This window comes from Drosophila obscura, unplaced genomic scaffold, assembly GCF_018151105.1.
Source record: "Drosophila obscura isolate BZ-5 IFL unplaced genomic scaffold, ASM1815110v1 contig_25, whole genome shotgun sequence".
Classification (NCBI taxonomy): domain Eukaryota; kingdom Metazoa; phylum Arthropoda; class Insecta; order Diptera; family Drosophilidae; genus Drosophila; species Drosophila obscura.
The window spans coordinates 2515871-2538326 of record NW_024542812.1 but is presented as its reverse complement, the minus strand read 5'-3'; the positions used below and the strand labels follow the sequence as shown (position 1 = coordinate 2538326).

The following is a 22456-nucleotide window of genomic DNA, read 5'->3' as shown; positions in this document are numbered from 1 at the left end:
TGTCCTTTCATAGAAGTTCAACTAATGAAACGAATGCTTACCGGTGTTGGTGCCGCCGGTGAATATCCATGCTCCTGTGGTCTTGGCCGCCTTCAGTAGTCCTTTGCGTATCTCCTGTGAATCGCAGAAAGGTAGTTGTTGTTGTTGTTGTTTTTGTCGTTGTCAGAGCCAGGCCATTCAATTAGCGTGTGACACACGAGGCACGAGTGCAAAAGTTTTCGTTGCTCACCTTTTTTAGCTTTGCCTGCAAATCAAAGTTGGCCTTGCCGCCCTGAACGGTGATCAGAAGTTTCGGCAGCTCCAGGTTCCATTCCTTAGTGAATAGCTGCACCAGCAGCTCTGGACGCGTGTCGAAGGACAAACGAACGTACTGAAGGTATGGATGTGGGATGGACAGAGCGAAAGATATTGAAGACCGCACTAAAGGAAATCGCCTCAAAATTGCGCAAAACCCACCTGAGCCTTTGTGGGATGGGCCCCGCCTTGGAACTCAATGGTGCCATAGGCGTCTGTGGGCTGTGGTCGGGTGTGTTTCGTTGGCAGCCAGAGGTCCCCCGGCGAGCCGCTCTCGATGCCCTGTATGGTCTGATGCGTGATTTGGGCCTGACCGCAGCAGCACCTGCAAAAGTGGGAGAAACCGCTTGCTATAGCTGCATACTTCTGGGCAATAAACGACGACCGATCCCTACACATTCCGCGCTCATTTCAATGATGTTTCGGATGGAACAATGGAGCAACAACAATCATTGTCACTGTGCGACCCCTCAGACATTCAATAGTTGAAATAAGAGTGAAATGAATCAGCACGTGTCTGAAGCACATGCAGGTCCAAGTGAAAATGGCTCTGGGGATTTGTGGGATCTGTTAGGCCACTGAGTAAATATTTGGCAGCGCCAGCAGTCAAAGTCATGTAGAGTCAGGGCCATAAACCCATCGCGAAGCTGTTCAGCTATCTACGAAACTGAAAACTTTCACCAGCCTGTCAGTCAGATTATGGCGTAGCTATCTCCACTGCAGGGTATGGAGTCTGGTGGTTGCCTCTGCCTCCGTCTGTCATAATAAACAATAAATGCTAGCAGGCCAAAATGAAACTAAATACACAATCCCATGAAACTGGGGCAGTAGCTGCTTTTGAGCAGAGAACGGAACGCCTTTTGATAGGCGAAACTGGGTCAACTGGTGCCGTCTTAACTTGGACTGGTACTTGGACGTGGACTTCTTTGCCCCTGCCACCGCATCCGATGCACTTTGGCTCGTCTGATTTCGCCTTTGTAAGTATGGTAGGGCGGGGAAATGAACGAAATTAGTTGCACTTACCTTGTATCGTCCTTTGGGCATGGTATGAACTTGATGCACTCGCGCTTCTGAAAATTGGTCTCGATCCAACTGCGTGGCTGATGCTAAATGGCGCGCGCGATAAAGTCGAGAAGAGAGTAAGGGTTAAGCCGGTTAATTACTACATCAGGGGGCCCATGAAACGTGTTAATTGCTTCCTTAAATTACATATTTATACACTGAATATACAGCTAGAGGAATAAATGCAAAAAACCTTAAACTGAAAGAAAGATCTGCCGTGTGAAGAGTTACCGTGCTGTGCTGGGGATATGCATTTTATAAATGTCGAGTCCTCGAATTGATGACAGTGATACGACAGTACATACACATGTACATATGTATGTATTTAAAAATTAAAAATACTACTTAACGCATTTGAATTATTATAGTGAAATAAAACTCGATCGAATTACAAATAGATTTCCAAAGTTAATCTCAAATCTCAGATTGAACACAAACAACGACAACAACAACACAAAATACACATTTATAATTATAATTAAACGTTAAAAGTCTAAACGCAAAGGTTAAAAAACAAAAAGAAAAAAAAAACAATTGGTTAATTTACCAAAAACGAATGTGGGAAACAAGGAAAGAAATGCGTTAATACTTTTTGCAATAAAATATATTTACAATGTTTGTGGGTAGAATAATGTATGTACAATATTGCAATCATCTTAAGGTTTTCACTTTCTATTAATTTAGACCATTCTGTACTTGAATGCAATCTCCATCCAATTTTGATTGAGCTGCGTTCAAGCATGAATCGATTGACGCTTCCCCGGCAACTAGCCCGTCAGGTTGCAAGCGGCCACTGACTGGATTGAATATTTAATCTACACAATTTATTCGAATATCGAATTCCTCCTTTTCCAGCCGCAAATTTGACTGGGAAAGTTTCGAGCAACAGTAAGTCGCACCAAGGGTACTTCTGTGCATCGGTTTGATCGGAGCTCCAAGCGTCTATTCCTACCTCTTTGGAATGTTCGCTGGCGGCGTGGACCCTCAACAGATCACGCACGTTGAGAATCAGAACTTTGGATAGCGTCGATGAGACTGAGGAGCGCTTTCGCATCCGCTTGCGCTTGCGGATTCCACGGGGCGTAGCTACGGCTGTGTCCAGGGGCGTGTTCGTTGGCAAATGGGCCCCAGCCTCGGCGGCAATAAAATCGGACGTGGAGACCGCCACGGCAGTGGCCGTGGAACCGGACCCGGGCGTGTTACTATACCGCCGAACGGTGGAGAAGTCTTTGGAGACGCGACGCAGATACTTGTGCGGCGCCAGTGGGGAGTCGACAACAACCATCTTGCCTCTCGCAATGTTGACTATTTTCCGCTAATATAATTTTTCTTTTAATAGTATTATCCACACGCGACATGCTCCACTGCACTGTTCATCCGTATGGCATTTGCAACCGAATCAGAATTCGGCGTGCTATCGGCGCGACAGGCCAATCCCAACTGGCACGCAGATGCTGCTGGTGAGCTGTTCTCTCTGTTGGGGCTTGCAGTGTGCGGCTGCGGCTATTTACTGGGCAGGGACACAGAAACGCAATCTCTGCACTATCCGTGTGCATACACTCGTACCGGGTGTGGCTGTGTAGGTGGGACCCAACTGCTATCCAATTAGATATGACAAGCTCCGGCAGACAAAAGATTTGTCGCTTTGGCGACACTTTCTGCCCTACTCTGATATCCATCCCCCCGACGATGAAAGCTTCGCATCGATTTTCCGGATGCCTCCCAAAAGTATGAAATGCTTTTCGAGAGGAGCATTCGATTTGGTTAATATGCATTTTCCGACAAGGTGCCATCGTATGGTGCACTTTGGTGTAGATTCATCTGCGTCGGGGTTCAATTTAGATGAATCGAATTAGACAGATTAATTGACTCGATGACTCCCATGCCGAAAGGTATGCAAATGTCTGTTGGGATAGTGGCCAAGAATCTGTGGAAAACTGTTTTCGTAGGAACTTTCTCATGCCAACTTGTCATTTGGCCAAATTCGATTGGTCTTATTATTAGCTGCAGTCTGGAGTGCATCCAAGACCATATCCCCATCCCCCTCTGTTATGCAAGTGCAAATTTGAATTCTTTATATAATTAATTGGATTGGATCTTGGATGTTTTGTTGGATTCGTAGATTGCAGCGTGCCAAAATAATTGATGGCTCGGTCAGAGCCCCATCGGGATGTATTAGTTTTGTGAAATCGCTGGGATGGTTAGTCGGCTGCATCGAGAACAGCGATATGTCCCGAACGAGTTCATTTGAAGTTCATGTTGATCAAACGAGGTAAATAAATTAGTTCCAGAGCCCGCGGCTCTGTGCTCGGCTCATTATTGGAAAGATTTCGCGTACAATAAAGGTTAGGTGCACTTTAATTAATAGGCAGGAACATATGCAAACAAACTAAACGTGGAATACATATGTAGGCAACGACAACGATTGTGGGAGAACGAACAGCGAAAACAAATGATATACAAACTATTATTATTCAATGTTGATTGCTTACCCTGGGCACAGTTATATTTATGAGACCCCAACAGATTTTTTTCAGTCCCCATGGTATCTTTGGGTGTGTTTAAATTATGGTGTTGGTTATCAGTTTACATTGTACAATGGTCAGGTTGTTTTGACGTGTTGCAACACGTTGCAGATGGTTTTTGTTGGGGTTGCAATGATTGTTGTCGATTGTCAGGTGGTCGTTGTAGTCGTTGTAGTCGTTGCATTTACATTGATGTTTTAATATTCGCACATATCATTATTTGTGCAGTTTCGAATTCGAGTTCGAGCACAATTACGAACACCCACGCACCCGCACACACACAGACGAATACACAGGTACGGTGCATTGCAGTGTTGTTCAACGACAAATCGTGTTTGACAAATCGGGTGTTGTTTGAGTGTGTGTGTGTGTGGTAGGGTGGGAGAGGAGTGTGAAAACACAAAAGAGATTAATTAACAGATCGCAGCACAATAATTCAAATTTGCAATGAAGATGTTTAAAATGGAAAACCGAACGGAAGGTGAAATAAATTTTGGTAGTTCAAGGACCAAAACAGAGCACACATTTTGTATTGGCGTTTGTGTGGGGTGTTGTGTGGGGAAACGGTGTGCGAGTGTGAGTGAGCATAGTTGAAAGTAGAAGAGAAATATTATTGTAAAATTAGTCTGAGGATATGAAAAGACTCTTCTGTCTTCTTATTGGGTTACGGGGGGTTTTCTAATGACCTGCTACCAGACCGCTTTGATATTTGGGCTAAGAACACAGCTCGATACACATAAATAGATACATATATAATTGTAATTAAAAAAATAATAATTTAAAACTGCGTATCTACAAAACTTAATGCAGAAATTCTGTCAGCGTTGACGACTCATGGAGCCGAAGGAGAAAAATATTAAAATAACTACGTTTGGGAAATGAATTAAGTTTTATTATTAAAGAGTGAAGAAAAATAGATAACTTTGGACCTCGGTACTGAAAATACCCACAGAAACGCCCACACATTTTCGTAGAATGTGAGCCTGCACCCCGCTTAAACTTTTTGTCCGCCCAAGAGCCAAGGGACGAAGGCTACAAAAAGTGACCAATACACTGGGGCTATTTTGTTTTGTTCTGTCGCAAAGCTCCATGGGGCACCCTAAGAGCCGTACAATACATTCCCATGCATATGCGAGTGCATCTGTTCGCATCGTATCTCTTCAAAAACGGTTTTATGCAGCGACTATTAAACTAAAAGCTTTTTCTTCCTGAGCACCCAGGAGCCAAACAACTTTTTTGTGGGTATAAAAGTCAGCACAGTGGATATGGCAGGAAAATGTGAGACATGTCAATTGAATTAAGCAGCCAGGCCCCATATTATACGGAACAATGCTAACAGGCATTGGCGAGAGTCAGTGATGGAAATATTTTCGTGGGAATAAAGATGAAATAAATATTTTCCTGGATGAAGTTGTCAATTAATTAACTTTTGCTTTATACGTCAGTGGAAGGGGAATTTTAGTGGCTTTGAGGCTACAAGAAATAACTATTATCTGGGCCACAAAGACTCAGCATCATACCGTCTGTTTCAGCAACACGATAACCAGCCTGACTAGATGTGCCTTTGTGGTTTCCCATCCTAACATCCATAGCAGTCTCGTCTTCCATACCCATACCATACCCCTTGCCGCAATAAAAACAGCACGACCAGAGCAGTTCCGGAGCTGTGCAAACTTCTGCTGACTCCCTTATGACTTTCCAAAGTGGAAAATTGGCAGTGAAATTAGTAGTGCCTCCCATGACAGCATTGGGGATGCGATGCGGCAGTCTCGGAGCCCGTTTGCATGGTTGGCTTCCAATAAGAGTGCGGAATTGACTTTTCAGGGAGTTCTCACAATATTTGCGTGAAACCCATACATAAAGGCAACTTGAACTGAAAGCGCCGCCGTTTGCCAGTGAAGAGAACGAGGGCAGAGAGTGGGAGCAAGTCGCTCACGCTTCACATCACAACGACAGCTGGGCTAGCGATTAACACAAGGCGACAGTCGTCATAGCACCTCCGATATATAGCCCATACGACATACATATGTATGTACATGTGTACAATACAAACACGAATACCCGTCTGTTAGATAATGAGCAGTAAATTACTCATTGAGTGATCCACTCCACATCTACTCGTACTTACAAACACCCAGTTGGTCTGGAAGAACATGGCTAGCCTCTCGGCTCAAGTGAATCTGCACAGTTGTGGCCACAAGCTCGGAAGGTGCAGATGCAACACTTACGCGTATCCCACTATGCGCCCAGCGAACCACGATCACGTTTACGATTACGGGCTGTGCGATGCGCTTTCGGAGCTAACGATTCCCGCATGATTCAGTGTCGCGTCGAGAACTGCTGACGGAGTTTTCGCTCCCCCGCCCAGTCGGGTTGAGCGGCGTCAATTAGAGGCTCAAATACAATCGAATGTGAGCGAGCGCATAGAGAAATGAACCAAAACAAGTAACAGCGCTGAGATCGAGATTGACGACTATCAGATACCCCCTCTATTCAGATGCATTTCGCTGTGATTTTTTTTTTTGTACTCGTATTTGGTTGTTTGTTCCACTTGTTGCGGAAACGGCAAACATTTCAAACGAACTTGATCTGCATGCGCATCACGGAGATACAAATACGCAAACAGTTCATACCCCTTCTCCCATGCGAGTACTGGGTACTCTCACAACAAGAGCGGTAGCACAGCACAGCAAGAGCGATAAGAATGTATACGTAGAAGTGAGGAGAGAGCGTAGAGCTGCTCGGTTCTCTCTGTTTGCCGCTCTTCTATATTAATGTTTAATAACATTCGGCTATGTGTGTATGTACGTATGTTTCATTGGTAGTAAATTGAGGTAAACAAAATATGGTAAAGTTTACTCGATACTTAGCGGCCTACTTCTTTCTGTGCTCAGTTCAAAAAAGCTTTTGCCGCAAACTAAATTCAAAATATGTTCAAAGAACCGATTGCTCGGAGTGGAACTGAGAGTTCTTTGAGAGTTAATTGTGCTTCATTTACCACTTTTATGTAGAGATTTAGGTATTTTAAGCAAATAAAACACAACAACTGGAGTTACATAAATATTCAACTCAATATCATCATAATCACCAAAGAACCTTTCTCATTATCACCTATGCAAATAATGTACATTATGTGTAGTTCATAAATGAAAATTTGGTATTTTATCTGTATGCCTTGCTATTATTCTGTATACGGAGAGACGATGCACAACTTTTATTATTAAACTAAAGACTGTACTTGTGACGATTCAAAAATGCTCTTTGCATATGCCCCCCCACATGTACGCAACTTCACCTTTTCAAATAATATTTTGTAATGAAATAATGCGTTCTGTTCTTTTGTTTAAATTGATGCGGCAGGGCGGGAAATGTCAAGGAGTTTCAGGAACAACGCTAACAAAAACTGTGTTAAAAATTGTATATAAAAATATGTATGTATCTCTATTGTGTGGGCTTTCACAAAGGGCAGATGAAGGCAACGAATACGAGTGTTCTATGTGACCGAATAATATTCAAGTAGCACTAAAAAACTAGAACTCGCAACAGTAGTTTTTCTACAACTAAACTAAACAGTTTTCAGTGTTATGGCAAGTGGGGAGAACCAAAGAGGAGAGTAGATGATAGACAATCACAGATCAGAGAGTGTTCAGTTTTTCCACAACAAAGCAGTTTGGCAGTCAGTCAAAGATATCAGAGATTAGGGCAAGGAGCAGAGAACGATTTTCAGAGAGGAAATTAAGCTGTGAGAAAATTAGGGAAAATTATAGAGTTGTAGAATGAGCATTTAGAGAGGACAGAAGTCAGAGTTAAAGTCTACTCGTATTCGGCTTTGGATGGTTGGCCATTGGTTCGATTTGCTTACCGGTTTCGCTTTGGGCTTCTGTTTGGCCAAACGTTTCTGTTTCAACATCGTCCACAGCGGACGCACAGACACGCACACATACACGGAACAGACAGGGAGACGGGGCGGGGCAGAGGCCCAGCTTGGTGTGGAGAGCGGAGAGCGAGAACGAAAGCTGCCAGTGGACGCACAGGATCCGCTTCAATCGATTCAAGTCTTGTTCGCTACTGACGGCAAGTGCAACACGCGGGCTGCTGGGAGTAAGAAAAATGATTATGAAATATAAATTATTTATTATCTTCTTGGCTTGGCTTTGTCGTGCAGGCATGCTGAAGGAAATTTGTGCTGTATAGAAAGAAGGTGATCCGGTGTCTGGTGTCAAGTCTCATGCAGTGGTAGGTCGTAGGTCGGTTTATATGTATACGTACATACGCATGTATTTGCAGGTACATAGCATTTTAAGCAATTGTAAGTATTATAGCTCGCTTTTGTGCGCCGAAAAGTGCAAACAACAAAGACATACAAATAAATGGAAACGAAACACACACACACATACAATTCAACACAAAATAAATACGACACACGAATTCCCTTCACCTTGCACCCAATTATGGGGCATGGATGGATGTCACCAAAAGAAATAAAGGGTTCTTTTAATGCATGCTAATTGTGTTTACTTAGGAGAGCAGGGCGCAAACAAAGATGCCCAGACTCTGGCCGAGGATACATGCCACATGCTACAGGGCACAGGCCACAGGCCACCGGGCACAAGTACTCACCTTGACGGGCTTCTTCACGGACACTGTGCGGGAATATTGATGGTAGACCTGCACATGGTTCGAGGTGAATTTACCCAACATCTGTATCAACTGGCCGAGATGCCAGGGACGGACGGCTGGGACGAATGTACAGGAGGCGTTTAGGTGGCGGTCGCTCTGGAAAAGAGTTAAATGAGTTGTTATTATTATAGTTATGCAGGTAGTGCGAAATTCTTGCGCTGCAACGCCTGGGACTGAGACCCTGGGTGACCTTTGCTTTATGGTGGCCGCAGATAGCGTGGAGTGTGTGACATATGAGGAGTCTCTTAGTCGTCTCAAGTGAAAAGCTCAGCCCGAACTGGTCCCGAGTGCCAAGCTTCTTCATTACAGCAATGCGAGCTGCTGGCCCAAAGCAGGAGCCCAGGTCCTGGCCGGGCCGTGGATGGGCCGTGGATGGGCGGGCGGCCGAAAGTGAAAGAAAATAAGCGCAGCAAAGAGGGAAAGTTATGCCAAGCATTCCAGCTAAGCATGAATCAAGTGCCAGACGGGGCACGAGCCATGAAACAGAACGAGGGTGAAACAACAGGCAACGAAAGTCAAAGACGACGACGACGACGCCGACTTGCGCTGCGCCGTTTTAATTTGCGGAATTCAAGACATTCGCTTTCATTCGAGATTATGCTCGAGCATTATAATCCGCCAGCCGAGATGGGGGAGATACTTCTATGTGCATGGCACATACATACAAACGTACATATGAATTTACTAAATAGAATTATTAAATACGAATAACTGTCATCAGACGAAGCAATTGAATTAGAACAAATACGAACATTTACATACATATAAATAATATAATTACGGAATGAATCCTTTCACGCCTCTGTTGCCCTTGACCCATTTTACTAATTTAACATTTTAACTGACTTATACACAGTTGCGACCAATCCAATCCACGTTGCGTGGGTAATCAGAGCTCCAATCTAAATCCACGTGGCCCACAGTGTGCGGGTAGGAGACGCAAAAAGTACAAAGCAAAATCGATACCTTAACACGATTTTCACCCACATGTGATTAAGCTTTGTGCAGTCATAAAGGCAAAAAATTGAGATAATGTGCCATTAAACGAGTGCACAGTAGTCCCTCCCATTGGCCATTCGTGTGGGGGGGGGATCTGGGGAGTACGATCAGACTTTTAATTGAACTTTAATGAGCAATTGCCTTCCAGGTTGTGTGGTCTCTCCTTGGGGGCTGGAGAAAAAAGGTCAGTGTGCAAGTGATTAATCGAACTTCCAGATACTGAATGGCTCCCAACGCTATCAATCGCGAATTAAATACCGCAAACTTCTCCGTAAGTGGAACCACTTACTGCAAGCATCGAAAACTTGCCAGCTTCCAGCGCTTTTCAACCGTAATTTGCAATGTGCCACCCCAAACCACACCAGACCAGCGCCAAAGCTCGACGCTAAGAGGCCCTTCCCGCTGCTTGACGACTGCTCTTGAGTGCGACAATCAGTCTGGCAAGTCCAACGCTAACAACCCCGGATCCTGGAGGAGACGGACCAGAGTGTGAAATTTATACGCCAGCCCGCATTTGCGTCACATTTTAAAGAGTTTCTTTTCTCCTCTCCCACACATCTCACAGGCGACCCGGAGGATGGGCGCAGTGAGGATGGGCAAGCAAGCTGCCTCCTTTGAGCCGTCTGTTGACACGTGCACAGCAAGGCACCTTGCCTCTACCTTGACTACACTTTAGAAACACCTTCTTTTGTTATATGCTCCATACGTACGAGGCACGAGTACGTAAGCAGATCCATAGTCTCCAAGGAAGGTCTTACATAAATGATATTTCCTGATTAGGTCTTCATTTGAGGCTTATTTTTTTTAGAGACTTTTCCAGTTATTTTCCAGCAGTGTGGCCCGTAATTATTAGAGCATTTATCTTGGCTCAGGCGGTGCTGGGAGTGTCGTCAAGTGTCAAGTGTGCTCGGCTGCCCGGATGAATGAGTTCCTAATTGAGATAAGAGCGACGCAGGCTGTGTCCAGGCTGCTGCCTCCGATGAGGAATGATCCGACTCAGCCGAGCACGGGGCATGCAGCTTGCAGTCTCTCCACAAATACGGCGTTTGTCAACGAATAAGGGGGACAGTGAGATAGTGGGACACTGGTTCTGCCAAAACCTTGATTATTGGCAAAGCGAGCAGCGAACAGGGAAGTTGGGAAAGGATAATGGCAAGGACAAACTGCAGATAAACTACAAAGACTGCTAGGCACTAAGGCGGACAAGGACACGTTGCTCATGCTATTCCCTGATGTTGTCGTTGCTGTCTCTGCAATCATGCAAGCGCCAGACAAATGCCCTGGTGCTTGTTTATGCCAACATTGTGTCCTCTGACTCTGACTCTGTCTCTGACCCACACGATTTTCAGCGTGCTCGACAAAGCATTTCCCATTTGGCTGCGTCCTCGACCAGAGCTCCCATAATGGCATTCATCTGCCGCAAACTCAACCCACAGCAAACCACACAACCAACGAGAGACGAGAGGCAAGAGGCGATTGGGGGTGGACCCAATAGATTGAATGGTTCGCCTAAACTGTTGATTTGTTCGCCCTTTGCAGATGATGCTTCTGACGTGCTCCCGAGTGCTTGTTGGGGCGACCAGGAATACCAATTCCGGTATTATCTCTATAAAACATGCATCTTAATTACGTTCATTCAGGCAAAACGCTGAGGGAACCAATGCAGAGGCGATAAACGCTTGTGAAGCTTCATGTCTGTGTGGAGTGTCCTTTCTCTACCTTTCTAGGACTACTCCTGCACAAACATGTATCATATGATACAAAAGAGCCATGGAAACGTAAGTCAGTCCTTGGAAACTTAGTCCGAGGCACAATTTAAATTTCGAGGAATACAGAACTGATAAATATAGGGTGGACGAAAGCCGGTGAGTCATGTACATCAATTCTTAATGTACTTGAGAATGCGATCCTCGATTTGATGTCTGAAATTGTCGACCAGACTGCTGGCAACATTTGCCTGTCCCTGGGCTAAGCCGCAGATCGGATTGCTGTCCTGAATCTTCTGCCCTATAGCCAGGGCCCAGTCGATCTCGTGAGGATGTGCCTCGCCCTTGACAAAGCGGTCGAACAGCTCCGGCAGCCAGATGGCTCCGTCACGGCAATAGGTGCACTGCTTGCACGTGTGCTTCTCGTAGAACTGGATGGAGCGTAGCATGACTTTAATGGGGTCGCTCTGCTTATTTACGACGATAAGAGCGCCAGAGCCGAGACTGCTCCCGGCCGCCTCCAGGCACTCGAAGTCCAAAAGCACCTCCCCAGCAGCCTGCTTGTTGATCAGAGGGGTGGAGAGGCCGCCTGGAAAGACGGCCAACAGATTGTCCCAGCCGCCGCGCACTCCTCCCGCGTGCTTTTCGATGAGATCGCGCATAGGCATCGACATCTCCTCCTCGACGGTGCAGGGACAGTTCACGTGTCCGCTTATGTTGAAGAGCTTGGTGCCCGAGTTGTATGAGCGCCCCAGGTCGGCCCACCACCTGGGTCCCCGGCGCAGGATTGTGGGCAGCACTGCAATTGACTCCGCGTTGATCACCAGGCAGGGGTGCGAGAAGTATCCCTTCTCGGTGAGAAAGGGCGGACGCCGGCGCGGCCGTCCGATCTCGCCCATCAGGCATTTGACCAGCGCCGTCTCCTCGCCGCACAGATAGCGGTCCCCTCGCTGCACCAGGATGTCGAACTTGATGCCAGTGTCGCAGGCGTTGGAGCCGAGCAGTCCGTAGCGGTAGGCCTCGGCCAAGGCGAACTGCAGATTGCAGGCCTCATTGTAGAAGCGATTCCTCACGTAGATGATGGCCCGGTTACAGCCCATCGCAAAGCCGGCCAGCAGGCAGCCCTCAATCAGCTTGTGCGGCTCATGGCGAATGATCTCGCGGTCCTTGCACGTGCCCGGCTCGCCCTCGGCGCAGTTCATGACGAGGATCTTGTCCGCCTTTGACTGGGCAGAGCGAAGGAAGTTCCACTTGTTCCCTGAATAGTAGCCACCGCCCCCACGTCCGCGCAGTCCGCTCTGGCACACCTGCTCCACTATCCAGTCGGCGCCCTTGTCCAGCAGGTCTGCGGTGCGATACCAGTCGCCGCGTTTGCAGGCGCCTGTGATGCGCCAATCGTGGCGTCCGTATAGGTTCTGAAAGACGCGGTCGCAGTCGCGAAGGGGCCCAAAGGTTGTCTTCTTATTCGTCAGGCAAGCCTTTGGTGGATTATTCTTGGCGACTACCCCCTCGGAAGTCGCGCCAGGTTTCTTCGGATCGCTTGCCTTGGCTTTGCCGGCTTGGGGGGCATTCTTCGGCTTGTCCGGCTGCTTAACTGTACTCCCTGACCTCTTCCATTGCGCCGCCAAGTGCCGTCGATAGAGTTGTGTAAGCTGCTGAAACATATTTTATATAAAACGAAAACTCCTGCCTGGGTGACAGACAAGTAAAACGAACTGGGGATAAGACAACTAATACACGTAAATATATATTTGTGTGATGAAACAGTTGAGTCTATTCAAATTAAAGCGAAATTGAAAGCCTGGCCATAAGCCATAAATTCCCCCGAAATCCTTTTGAGAACGAGTTCCCCACAAACACAGACGAACAGATTGTCTGTAAGAGGCTCCAGTAGCGAAGAAAATGCTGCCATAACAACAGCAGAAGCAACAGTATCCTTAAATTTCCCTGTACCAAGCACACAGCCACCAGGACCCACGCTGTAGGTTCTCGACAAATAATGCGAGGATGGGGGACAGGCCTCTTTTCAATTTATGCAACCAAACGACACAAATTTGCCTTTAATAGACGGCACCGAAAGGTGGATGAGGCCGATGAAGTATCTAGATGTGGACTGGCACCCGCAGACACACACATATGTGTGCAAGTGCTGCCATCGTCCTCAGAGGGGATCAATTAGCACAGGATGTCGCCCACACCAAGTGCGACTAACAACTTTGGGAGCGGTTTGATCCAGCTTTCTTCAACTTCGAAATTGTTGGCTATCTGTTCATTGTTGTCATCGTATCAGATAGGTTAATATTTTACGGCTGCCTTTTGCGCCTTGCAGTCACTTTGCTTTCACACATTTAAGTGCTCGTAGTCCGGACAAAAATATCACTGCATACTTTCACGCGCGACCAATGCAAACATCCATCAAGCCACAGAGATAACTCTAATGGAGCGCAGCCCGTTTCCAGTCGCGGTCCACAAACAACAGAACATATCGTATTTGCTTTGTTTACCAAATGATATTATTGTGTATATTTTAATGTATGCAGGGGACGTGTTCTCTATCCCTGCCAAGAATCTGCTAATGTCCGTATACGTACGTCCAAACGAGTAACAATATATTTCTAATGGATCAGATAATAGTCAAAAATACTCAACCTTTCCCAGCGCAGGTTCTGTCCCCTTTAAATAGTTGTTCTCTACATCGAAAGTGCAGTGTCTGTCTGATACAGAAGCTTCGATCCCTGAATCGCTTCTTAAACGGATTCAATCATTATAACAAGGGAACTTGGGGTTTATTCAAAGGTATCTGATGTTGTTGTGCACTCGCTCAAGGAGGAGTGCTCTTCGTCTCACTGTAATCCTTATTGTTGGCGCACAGATGTCGGCAATCCATTTTCGCAGCAAACGCTAAGAGCGTGTCAACGTTGTCACCGTGCTGTGAGATGCGTTCGTGGGGATGCACTTGCCCCTACCACACCTTTGAGGCTGCCGCATGCGTCTAAGGAGTCAATATATGCACACTAAATAGCCATCAATAGACGCCCCAAGGACGATGCCATCGCTGCCTTTAAATAAGCTAATTTACATCGACACATGGAGCTCCTGGTGGCAATTTGTAACTGTCGGAAACAACTTTACCGCCGCGAGTGGCAAACAAGCTGTCGCCATTGCCACCATCTAGCCGTTGCAAGTTAACAGCTCCACATTAATAGCCTGCAGCGCGAACAGAGGCGAAGAAGTGTCTTGGGGACCCCCATCCGACCGCAGACTATGGTGGTTCGCCCTCAATCATTCCTGCAGCTGACACTGATTATCTGCTGCCCTTTCCCTCTAGGCCCCCTGCCTATTTTCTAATGTTAATTCATTAGCCGAGGAGAACATTGGATCTGAATGCTCAGATTACAGATGCCGTCTGCAGGCGTTAGAGCGCCGCGTTATGGCCTGTGGCAACAACAGCCCACAATGCAGGGTAATACTCGCATTGAAAACGAAACGTGGTGCAATCTGTATGAATGCCATAAACAAAGCTGAAAGTATTTTCAACTGCAAACACGCGGTGTGCACTCGGCCGAGCCTGGCAGGCAGGCCCCTACCGGACTGTATCAGACCGGACCATGGTCATTTGCATGACACAGGGCCGGCAGAGAGGTGTAGCAGCAGAGAACGGTCGGCTTTAAGGTAAGTTAATCACGTGCCAGGACAAGTCACGCAGCTGGGGCTGAATGACCTGTGGACCTGCCCCTGGCACACACATACATACATAGTATACTGAATCAGGGCAGTAAATGCAGTAATAATGCACACAAGAAATACCAATAGGTACGACCCACATCCACGTGCACGGCAACAACTAAAAACAAACTCAAAAACTAAAGTTGCACAAGTTTTGGGGGTCGGTAAAAATAACTTTGAGAACAACAAGGGAAACAGAAATAAAACCAAGGGACTATGTAAAGACACACGAAGGTTTTTTTGTCCGCCCCAATGTTTCAACACCTTTTAAGGTCCACCATTAATGCACTTTTTATACGAGTGTAGTACATGATAGACGATACAATACCTTTTCCACTAGGAAACACTCAAAGCTTTGTTTTTCTCTTTTCCAATCCAGCGATGGGTGGATTTTTGTTCTCGCTGGAAATGATTTTCACCAATTCCGTGAATGCCGTGATGCTTTGCCCGAGGTACGGTGCCCTAGACGTAATTTAATGCGAAAAGCTCGTTTAAAGTGCAAACGGATTTTCATATTTGCAGAAAGGCTCATAATAGGCAAAGGGAATCGACCCGAATCGACAAAAGCTGAATCCCAAAACCCAAGTCGCCAATATGCTTTGAATAACCAGGGCGGGCGGAGGGTGTATGGGAATGACATTCAAAGGATTTGCATTTAACAGGGGCCGAGCGAAGGCCCCTCGTACATATGGATGTATGGATGTATTTATGCAAGTATTCGCCCACTCGACTGCCAGGCACTCGACTTCAAAACGTTTTCCGTTCCGTTCACAATGACTGGCCGGAGAAGGAACGAACACAGGAACAGGACAGGGAGAGAGGGGACTAGAGAGTATAAAACCTATTGAAAAATATGTTTGTGTTTCATTAAAAATTAAAGACCCCTCCTGCAAGGAAAAAACGAACGTACAAGCACCAGGCTTATGACATGCGACAACATTATTTTTCCCCGAACATCTGTATTAAATATGATTTGCTGATAAAGTTATAAAAACAACCAAAACAAAACTGGTTCGCGCTTTAAGAGTCTGACTCCGACCATCGAGTATTATAAAGTATTATAAAGTATTATTTTCTAATAGCTAATGTCGGTAGATATGTAAGTATCATCAGGTGGCTACAGCCAGTTCCCAATTCAGTGTTCGAATCTGTCTCAGCATTAGGGATTCATTACGAATTCAGTAATACAGGAATAAATCAAATCCCCTGTCCCCGTAACATACATGTATATATGTATATGGGAGAAAGTGCACTTTGCCTGTTACCTGATACCCCTTGGTATTTGAATCTGCACCTTACGTATATATACCTACTTAGTGATGGCATTCTCGCGCCAACTCTTACATTAATTTCCTTGACAGCTTGTGCTAAAATATATCCAGTATTATGTATGCGGGGGTGGTGTGGGGATCAGTCAGAGTCATTGACATCCGATAATTTCATTCATCAGTGTTAATGTGGCCTGCATTTACGATGTCATCAATATTTGTGTGGTGCTCAGCCGGCCAGCCATTCAGGATATCAAAAAAGAAGCAATCTGTGGTTTATATGCTCTGCAGTGGCATTTTCATTATACGGTCTACGGAATATAATAAGCATAAGGGGCACGTGCTCCAGCCTTATCTGTTAGATAGTCTTTTATCAAGACAGAGTATTTTCTGCTCTTTTTCTTTATTTGTCTTTGGGCTAAACTCTTTGCTAAGGTTCAAAGCGGTTCAAAGCGATGAGGGCAGACCGCCTTTCGCCTTATATTGTATAAACACATTTAACTTTGCAACATCGCGCATGGCATGGCATTTCATGTACTTATTGTGAGAATATTCCACCGTTTGCAGCGTCTCGAGCGCAAATTGCACACTTACTTTCCTTCAATTTGCTGAATCTTTTGAAGCGAGAATATGTTGCCAAAAAACGTTGAACCTAAGCTCCAGCGAACGCAGATTCGGTCTTCGAGAGAACTCTGATGTGAGTTAAATCAGCCGAATATAATATTCAAGTGGCATAGATCTTTTGCCCCGTGACGCAGTTTAGCTAGTGTGCTAGGTGCTTATTTTTCACTGGTTTTATCTTAGTAAGAAAACTTTTCTTAAGTCCGAACGAGCACCTTGAATTCTTTGTTTGCCCTGTCGCCGTCACTGACGTACCGCTTCATGTATCCCATCACAAGTCTGTATATCTGTATCCACCGTATCTAAAGCTGTGTCTGCACCTGTGTCTGTATCTGTATACAGATATATGTATCTGTAGGTGATGCTGTCTCTGTCTGTGTTTTATGGCTACTTGTTGACTTTGGTATTGCCATTGCTGTTGCTGTTGCTGTTGTTGTTGTTGTCGGATTTTCAAGTTTATCAACTTGCCTGCATGGCAATGTAGCGATATGAATATGCGAAAGTGAGCACTGGCACTTGGCAGTCCCGTCCCTGCATTTCCACAGATTTCCGTGGACAAACCTGCAGCTTTCCATTGTTTTCATTATTACTCGTATATCGGCTGGCGATATGTTCACCTACCTATGTACATACATATCTGGATTTTATGGCGGCGGCTCATAAGCCGCAAATGTTTGCTCTGCAAGTACGTGTCATTCTGGCAGCGTGGGCGAGTGGCTAAGGTTTTACTGGCACTCGCTTTCGCTGGCACTCCCCCTTTTATCCTCTTCTCTTCTTCTAGTCTAATGCATTAAGTCGATTTCTCGCTCCAGTGGACTTGGTTGCTGCCACAAGCAGCCCTAAGGACTCGAGTCCTTGCACGGGCCTCCCGCCTGTCGCTTTGGCTCAGATTTGGCTTGGCTTTTGCACGCTCAATGGAATACTTTCACTTTTCGAGACACTTTCGCTACATTCGCTCTGAAACTCAATCGAACGTTAGCAAAAACGGCCGGATCTATTCTCGTAAGGATGTGGATAGCAAGGAGAGTCCCGTCCTCTGTCCCTGTCACTGTCACTGTCCCAGGAATGGGTTAGTGGTTCGCTGGTGCGTGGGACGAACTTAAAAATCTGTAATCAGTATTTAATTAACCGTTTTAAAGAAATTCAATCAAGCTACTCCGCTGCCTCGCTTCGTTCCCCGGGGGTTAATTAACTTTTGCAGCAGTGAAAACAATGCTGCAAAGCCAGATCCCAGCAAAAGCTTTATTATTTCATATTATTTTATCCGTCTTTTGTCTTTGTGCCACTGTTGTGCCGCCGAGCCCATCATGAAGCAATTAAGAGGATACAACAGGACACTTCTTGGGGTTAAGGTTGTTGCTCGGAAAGAGTTCTTCGTGTTTGTTTCGTGGGGGAACAAAAAGCCAGTCGGGCTTGTTCACAAGTTGCACGCACATTATTTATAATTTATATACAAACAAACATATGTATGCATGTAAGAGTAAGATATTCAAATAAGCGAGACCTTGAAGGCAGTTGTCTGGAAAGTTGGGGCACCTTAAAGTAGGCAGGACTAAATCACATTCATAGGGCCATTACATATGTATGTATGTACACGCATACGCCTGGCAAATGAAGAATGTCGTGCCGTCAATCAGACGTCCGTCCCCTCCGTCCTCTCTTCAAGCACTATTCTGCCCCTTATTACTGTTAATTACTGCTGTTTTCGTACGTAAAGCTTTTAATCCCGTGAAGCCACAACACATTTGCAAGCTTGCTAACAAACTTCATGCCTAATTTTTGTTAATTTTTTTCCCTGCGCATCCCCCCCGACACAAGGCCATGAGCGTGGCCTGTAGGGCGCCTGGCAATTTATGCCAAAAGTTCTGGCAAATTGCTCATTTCAAGCACCGTTTGGTATGCAACACCTTAGTGATATTAGAAATTCCACCAGGGAGAGACAGATTTATGCCAATTACACACAGACACACCGACGCAAACACACCCACAGCCGAAGCCTTTTCCGCGCCTTTCTATGAAATCCTTACCTTGGGTTAATAGATCCAAGCAAAACCAGCTGCAGATACACTTGTTTTCCCATATACTATCGCGTATAGGGGATTTTGACTGGACGAATCTGCTGATGCGGCTGTTCTTGTAGGCACTAATCGTGTATTAAGGCCTGTACTGTATGTCTGTATGCTTATTTATTGGATCAGTTCAGGCACAGTTAAATGTGTGTTTTCAAGTCCAAACATTTTGTATTGCTCATTGCGTTATTGTTGTTTATAATTGTTGTAATTGCTTTAATTGCTATTCGCCGATCACTGGATTCTCGAATCCGACTATGGGCTGCGGCGGGATGGGTAAACAATCTAAAGGAATTCCGGAAAATATAGCTTGTTGAGCAATTCTGCGTTTCAATTCATTTAATATCTGAGTGTGTACGTATATTTATTTATTTGTCTTCGTTTTATTGCAATTTATTTTATATGCACATTTAGTGTTTGTTTCCAGCACAGAGAAAAATTCGAATTCAAGTGTACTCTATAGTCTAGAGCAACAGTGGGGTGGGGGATATTGAGCGACTGGGCGGACGGGTGGAGGAGGTGGAGGCGGAGAAGGATGGCCATAGCCATAGCCCCTGCCAGTGCCAGTGCGAGTGCCGACTGGCAATGACCCGGAAGTTTTCGGCATTTCATTTATCTCGTTTTTCGTTTTGGTCTTCGGCGCGGGTGGGATGGGATGTGAGATGTAGGATGGGTATCTTGTACCGTTTTTTGGGCTTATTTTATAACAATAAACAAACTGAAATTTTCGCCATGGCTCTTCACGAGATCTGGCTCATTTGTTTGGTTTACGATTTTAAAGATTTACGATATTTGTTTCACCAAAGTGTACTCTATTCCTGGCCCTCTGTTTACGAGTCAAAACTAAAGGTAGGAGTAAATTTGTTTCCGATGAGCAACAAAATACCTCTGATCCGGGTCCCAGATAACACTCGCGTCCATACATTCAGTTAATAAAAATATTATTCAAGATGCTTGCAATTCTGCTCTTCTGATTAATTGATTCGGACTGACAGTTCTCACAGAGAGAGAGAGAATGCACTGAAAGCACAACAAAAGATAATGGAAGGGGGGCCGCGGCACCAAACAGAGGGAGGCTGCATGAGTACACGAGTATATGGCGATCGAGCGAGATAAACAAATAGAGAGAGGGAGAGAGGAAATATATACACACGTCCAATGCAAACCAAACAAATCACAGAAATAAACCATAAAGGGAAAATATATGTAAATTGATTTTCTCGATTCCGCCGTCCCGTCCCCGCGAGTCCTACGGGCATTTTCAATTCCTATCGAGATGGAAGTCCTATGCACCCGCTGCCGATCACATGGAAGCATGGAGCTTTGCTAAAATAAGTTTCGATGCTCGCAATTTGCGTAATTTCCGACGCCCCCGACTTTGCATTGGCTGGGACACACACACGCGCCGCACTTCACTGAACGGGCACCACAGGTCACCGTGGAGTTATCAATTGCTGGCAAGACCGTCGGCACTTTTATTCGTTTATTGGGAATACTTTTTGGCCCCTAGGCGTTTACGAACCGAACACGTTGGAGCCCCAACAACAATACAATTATGTGAGCGCTGGAGACGCACTAGTACACAGGCACGCAACACACAACACACACACACTGAACAGCTGTTCGCGTTGATCGCAGCAGCGCTGCCAGACCAGCGCAGTATTTCATACTTTTTGCTAATGAGCGCCAAAACCATAAAGCCAGCTATGATGCCATGACATGAAGTTCGCTCCTGGGTGTTTCAGGAACGGGCAGTGTTAATTATTTATCTGCAGTTCGCCTAACTGGAACGCACTGCTGACCTTCGTACGGCCCACACTTCCCGCCGCTCTCGGGTAATTAGGGTATGTACAACTTTAAAACACGCACACTTAGTGAATTATTTTTATGGCGCTTGGTTTGCGACCGTAGATGGCAGGATAGCGAAAGCAAAGGACTTGACAGACTACACCGTGCTGCTGGCCGACTACAACTCAGGGAGCGGATTTGGAGAAGTTCCTTATATACCAGCCATGACCAGGACAAGAGGCAAGACGCAGAGCGCAGGCGCAAAGCGGAAACGGTGTCACCTCGCTGCTGGCCTACTGTGTGGTGTGTCCTAGTCAAAGGACGAAGAGAGAGCACACATGCAACAGCATATCCGTGGAGATGATTCAGTTGAAAAGAGCGAAAAGAGACTAAATGTGAAAGTGTTCTCCCTGCTGTCAACCATCAGCTGTTGCTAGCACAACACTTACTTTGATTTTAGGTAACGATATACTATTAAAATGGCATTACATTTAAAAGACTTTAAACTATTGTATTTCAGAATCCAGAATGGTATTTCAACTTAATTTAATTCATTGCGAAGGCGTCGATTACGCTTCCAGTCTCGCACTTTTTCACGCTGCATATCTTGACGAGTACGTCGCTGCTGAAGCACTGGATCCCTTCGCATTGTTGCTTTCGTATCAAATGCCTTGAAATGTGTTACCTTTGCGGGTGGCTGCTCAATCCCGAGGCCGGTTCTTTGCTTTCGTAGCACAGTCTTCACCGGATACAATCGTCCACTTTGGGTAGGTCCCAGACCGTGCTCGCGGTCCCAGCCCTGTTTGACCATAAGCTGGAGCCCACGATTTTTCGCAGATATATTAAACTTTGCTAGCTTGTGGGGCGGAAACGCTTTCATATTGAACTGGTGCACAGTGGATGTTTGGTGAATATTCCACGGTGTTTCCTGGAAGTTTCGTTTACAGACACGACAATGAAAGGGCGTTGTCAAGTCTTCCATTTCTTCCTGTATATCAGCTTCCTTTGCGCCCGATGAGGTTTCAAGAATTTGTACTACTTCTGTATGTCCTTTCAGCTTGGCCAGTGCGAGAGCCGTGTTCCCAGACTTGTCTCGGACATCTGCCTGCGCCCCATTATATAGAAGCCATGCCACTGCATCCTTTGCACCCTCACATGCAGCCATCATAAGTGCCGTCCAGCCATAGCCGTCGCAGGCGTTCAGCTCCAAGTCTGTGATGAGCATTTGAGACATCTCCTCCACCTTATTGCTGACGGCAAGACGAAAGAACTTGCTCTTGTCGAACGGCAGCTGAGGTTTCCTCCCGGATTCATTGGACTTCTTAAGTGTACGTCTGACGGCTTGACGAGTGGCTGGTGTCTCCAACACTTCTTTGTAGAAATTCTGAGCTTCAGCTCCGTCCAGACCATTTATTTTGTGTCTGGTCTCGCTTATCTGTTGCGGAGCAGATTCTACGTGGCCGGCGCGGACGAAACGTTTTAGTTGAAGCGGTAATGTGGTTAGTGCCAACCAGTTTGGATGCAGTTCGTCTCCAGCCGAATTCATTTGCAAAAAAAAAAACTTGGTAAACAATAATTTTATATGCAAGTGCTGTAAAACAAACAAAAATTAGTGCTGCACCTTTTGTATCGGATCGGACATCGTATATCCCGATTGTTGTTTTTGATTTCATTTTCATCATAAAAATACGGCCGATTGAAACTGTTATTCCCCGCGT

The 22456-nt window shown here is 45.8% G+C and overlaps 3 protein-coding genes across 17 annotated transcripts in view; all 3 read right to left on the bottom strand.

Annotated features, from left to right (window-relative positions):
* Window positions 1–19235, bottom strand: part of LOC111071399 (transient receptor potential cation channel trpm) — a 38295-nt gene extending 19060 nt beyond the window's left edge. For 7 of the 15 annotated variants that reach the window (XM_041594308.1, XM_041594311.1, XM_041594314.1 and 4 more), the window contains exons 1-7: window positions 8502–8590; window positions 7744–7973; window positions 3849–3905; window positions 1318–1400; window positions 457–619; window positions 230–370; window positions 42–114 (exon numbers count right to left, since the gene is read on the bottom strand). In XM_041594308.1, coding sequence (XP_041450242.1) covers window positions 42–114; window positions 230–370; window positions 457–619; window positions 1318–1400; window positions 3849–3905; window positions 7744–7791 — 565 coding nt within the window. In that variant the 5' untranslated portion in view covers window positions 7792–7973; window positions 8502–8590. Of the gene's footprint in view, window positions 1–41; window positions 115–229; window positions 371–456; window positions 620–1317; window positions 1401–2308; window positions 2777–3848; window positions 3906–6009; window positions 6225–7743; window positions 7977–8501; window positions 8658–18908 lie in introns of those variants that run through there. The other 8 variants (XM_041594319.1, XM_022362719.2, XM_022362720.2 and 5 more) reach the window with 6 other exon arrangements.
* On the bottom strand, window positions 11340–12986 carry LOC111071406 (NADH dehydrogenase [ubiquinone] flavoprotein 1, mitochondrial). Its single transcript, XM_022362733.2, has one exon. The coding sequence runs from the start codon at window positions 12928–12930 to the stop codon at window positions 11440–11442; it is 1491 nt and encodes a 496-aa protein (XP_022218425.2). The 5' UTR covers window positions 12931–12986; the 3' UTR covers window positions 11340–11439.
* Window positions 19236–21225: 1990 nt separating the features above from the next.
* LOC111071409 (G patch domain and ankyrin repeat-containing protein 1 homolog) lies at window positions 21226–22329 on the bottom strand. Its single transcript, XM_022362737.2, has one exon. The coding sequence runs from the start codon at window positions 22282–22284 to the stop codon at window positions 21280–21282; it is 1005 nt and encodes a 334-aa protein (XP_022218429.2). The 5' UTR covers window positions 22285–22329; the 3' UTR covers window positions 21226–21279.
* Window positions 22330–22456: the final 127 nt, after the last annotated feature.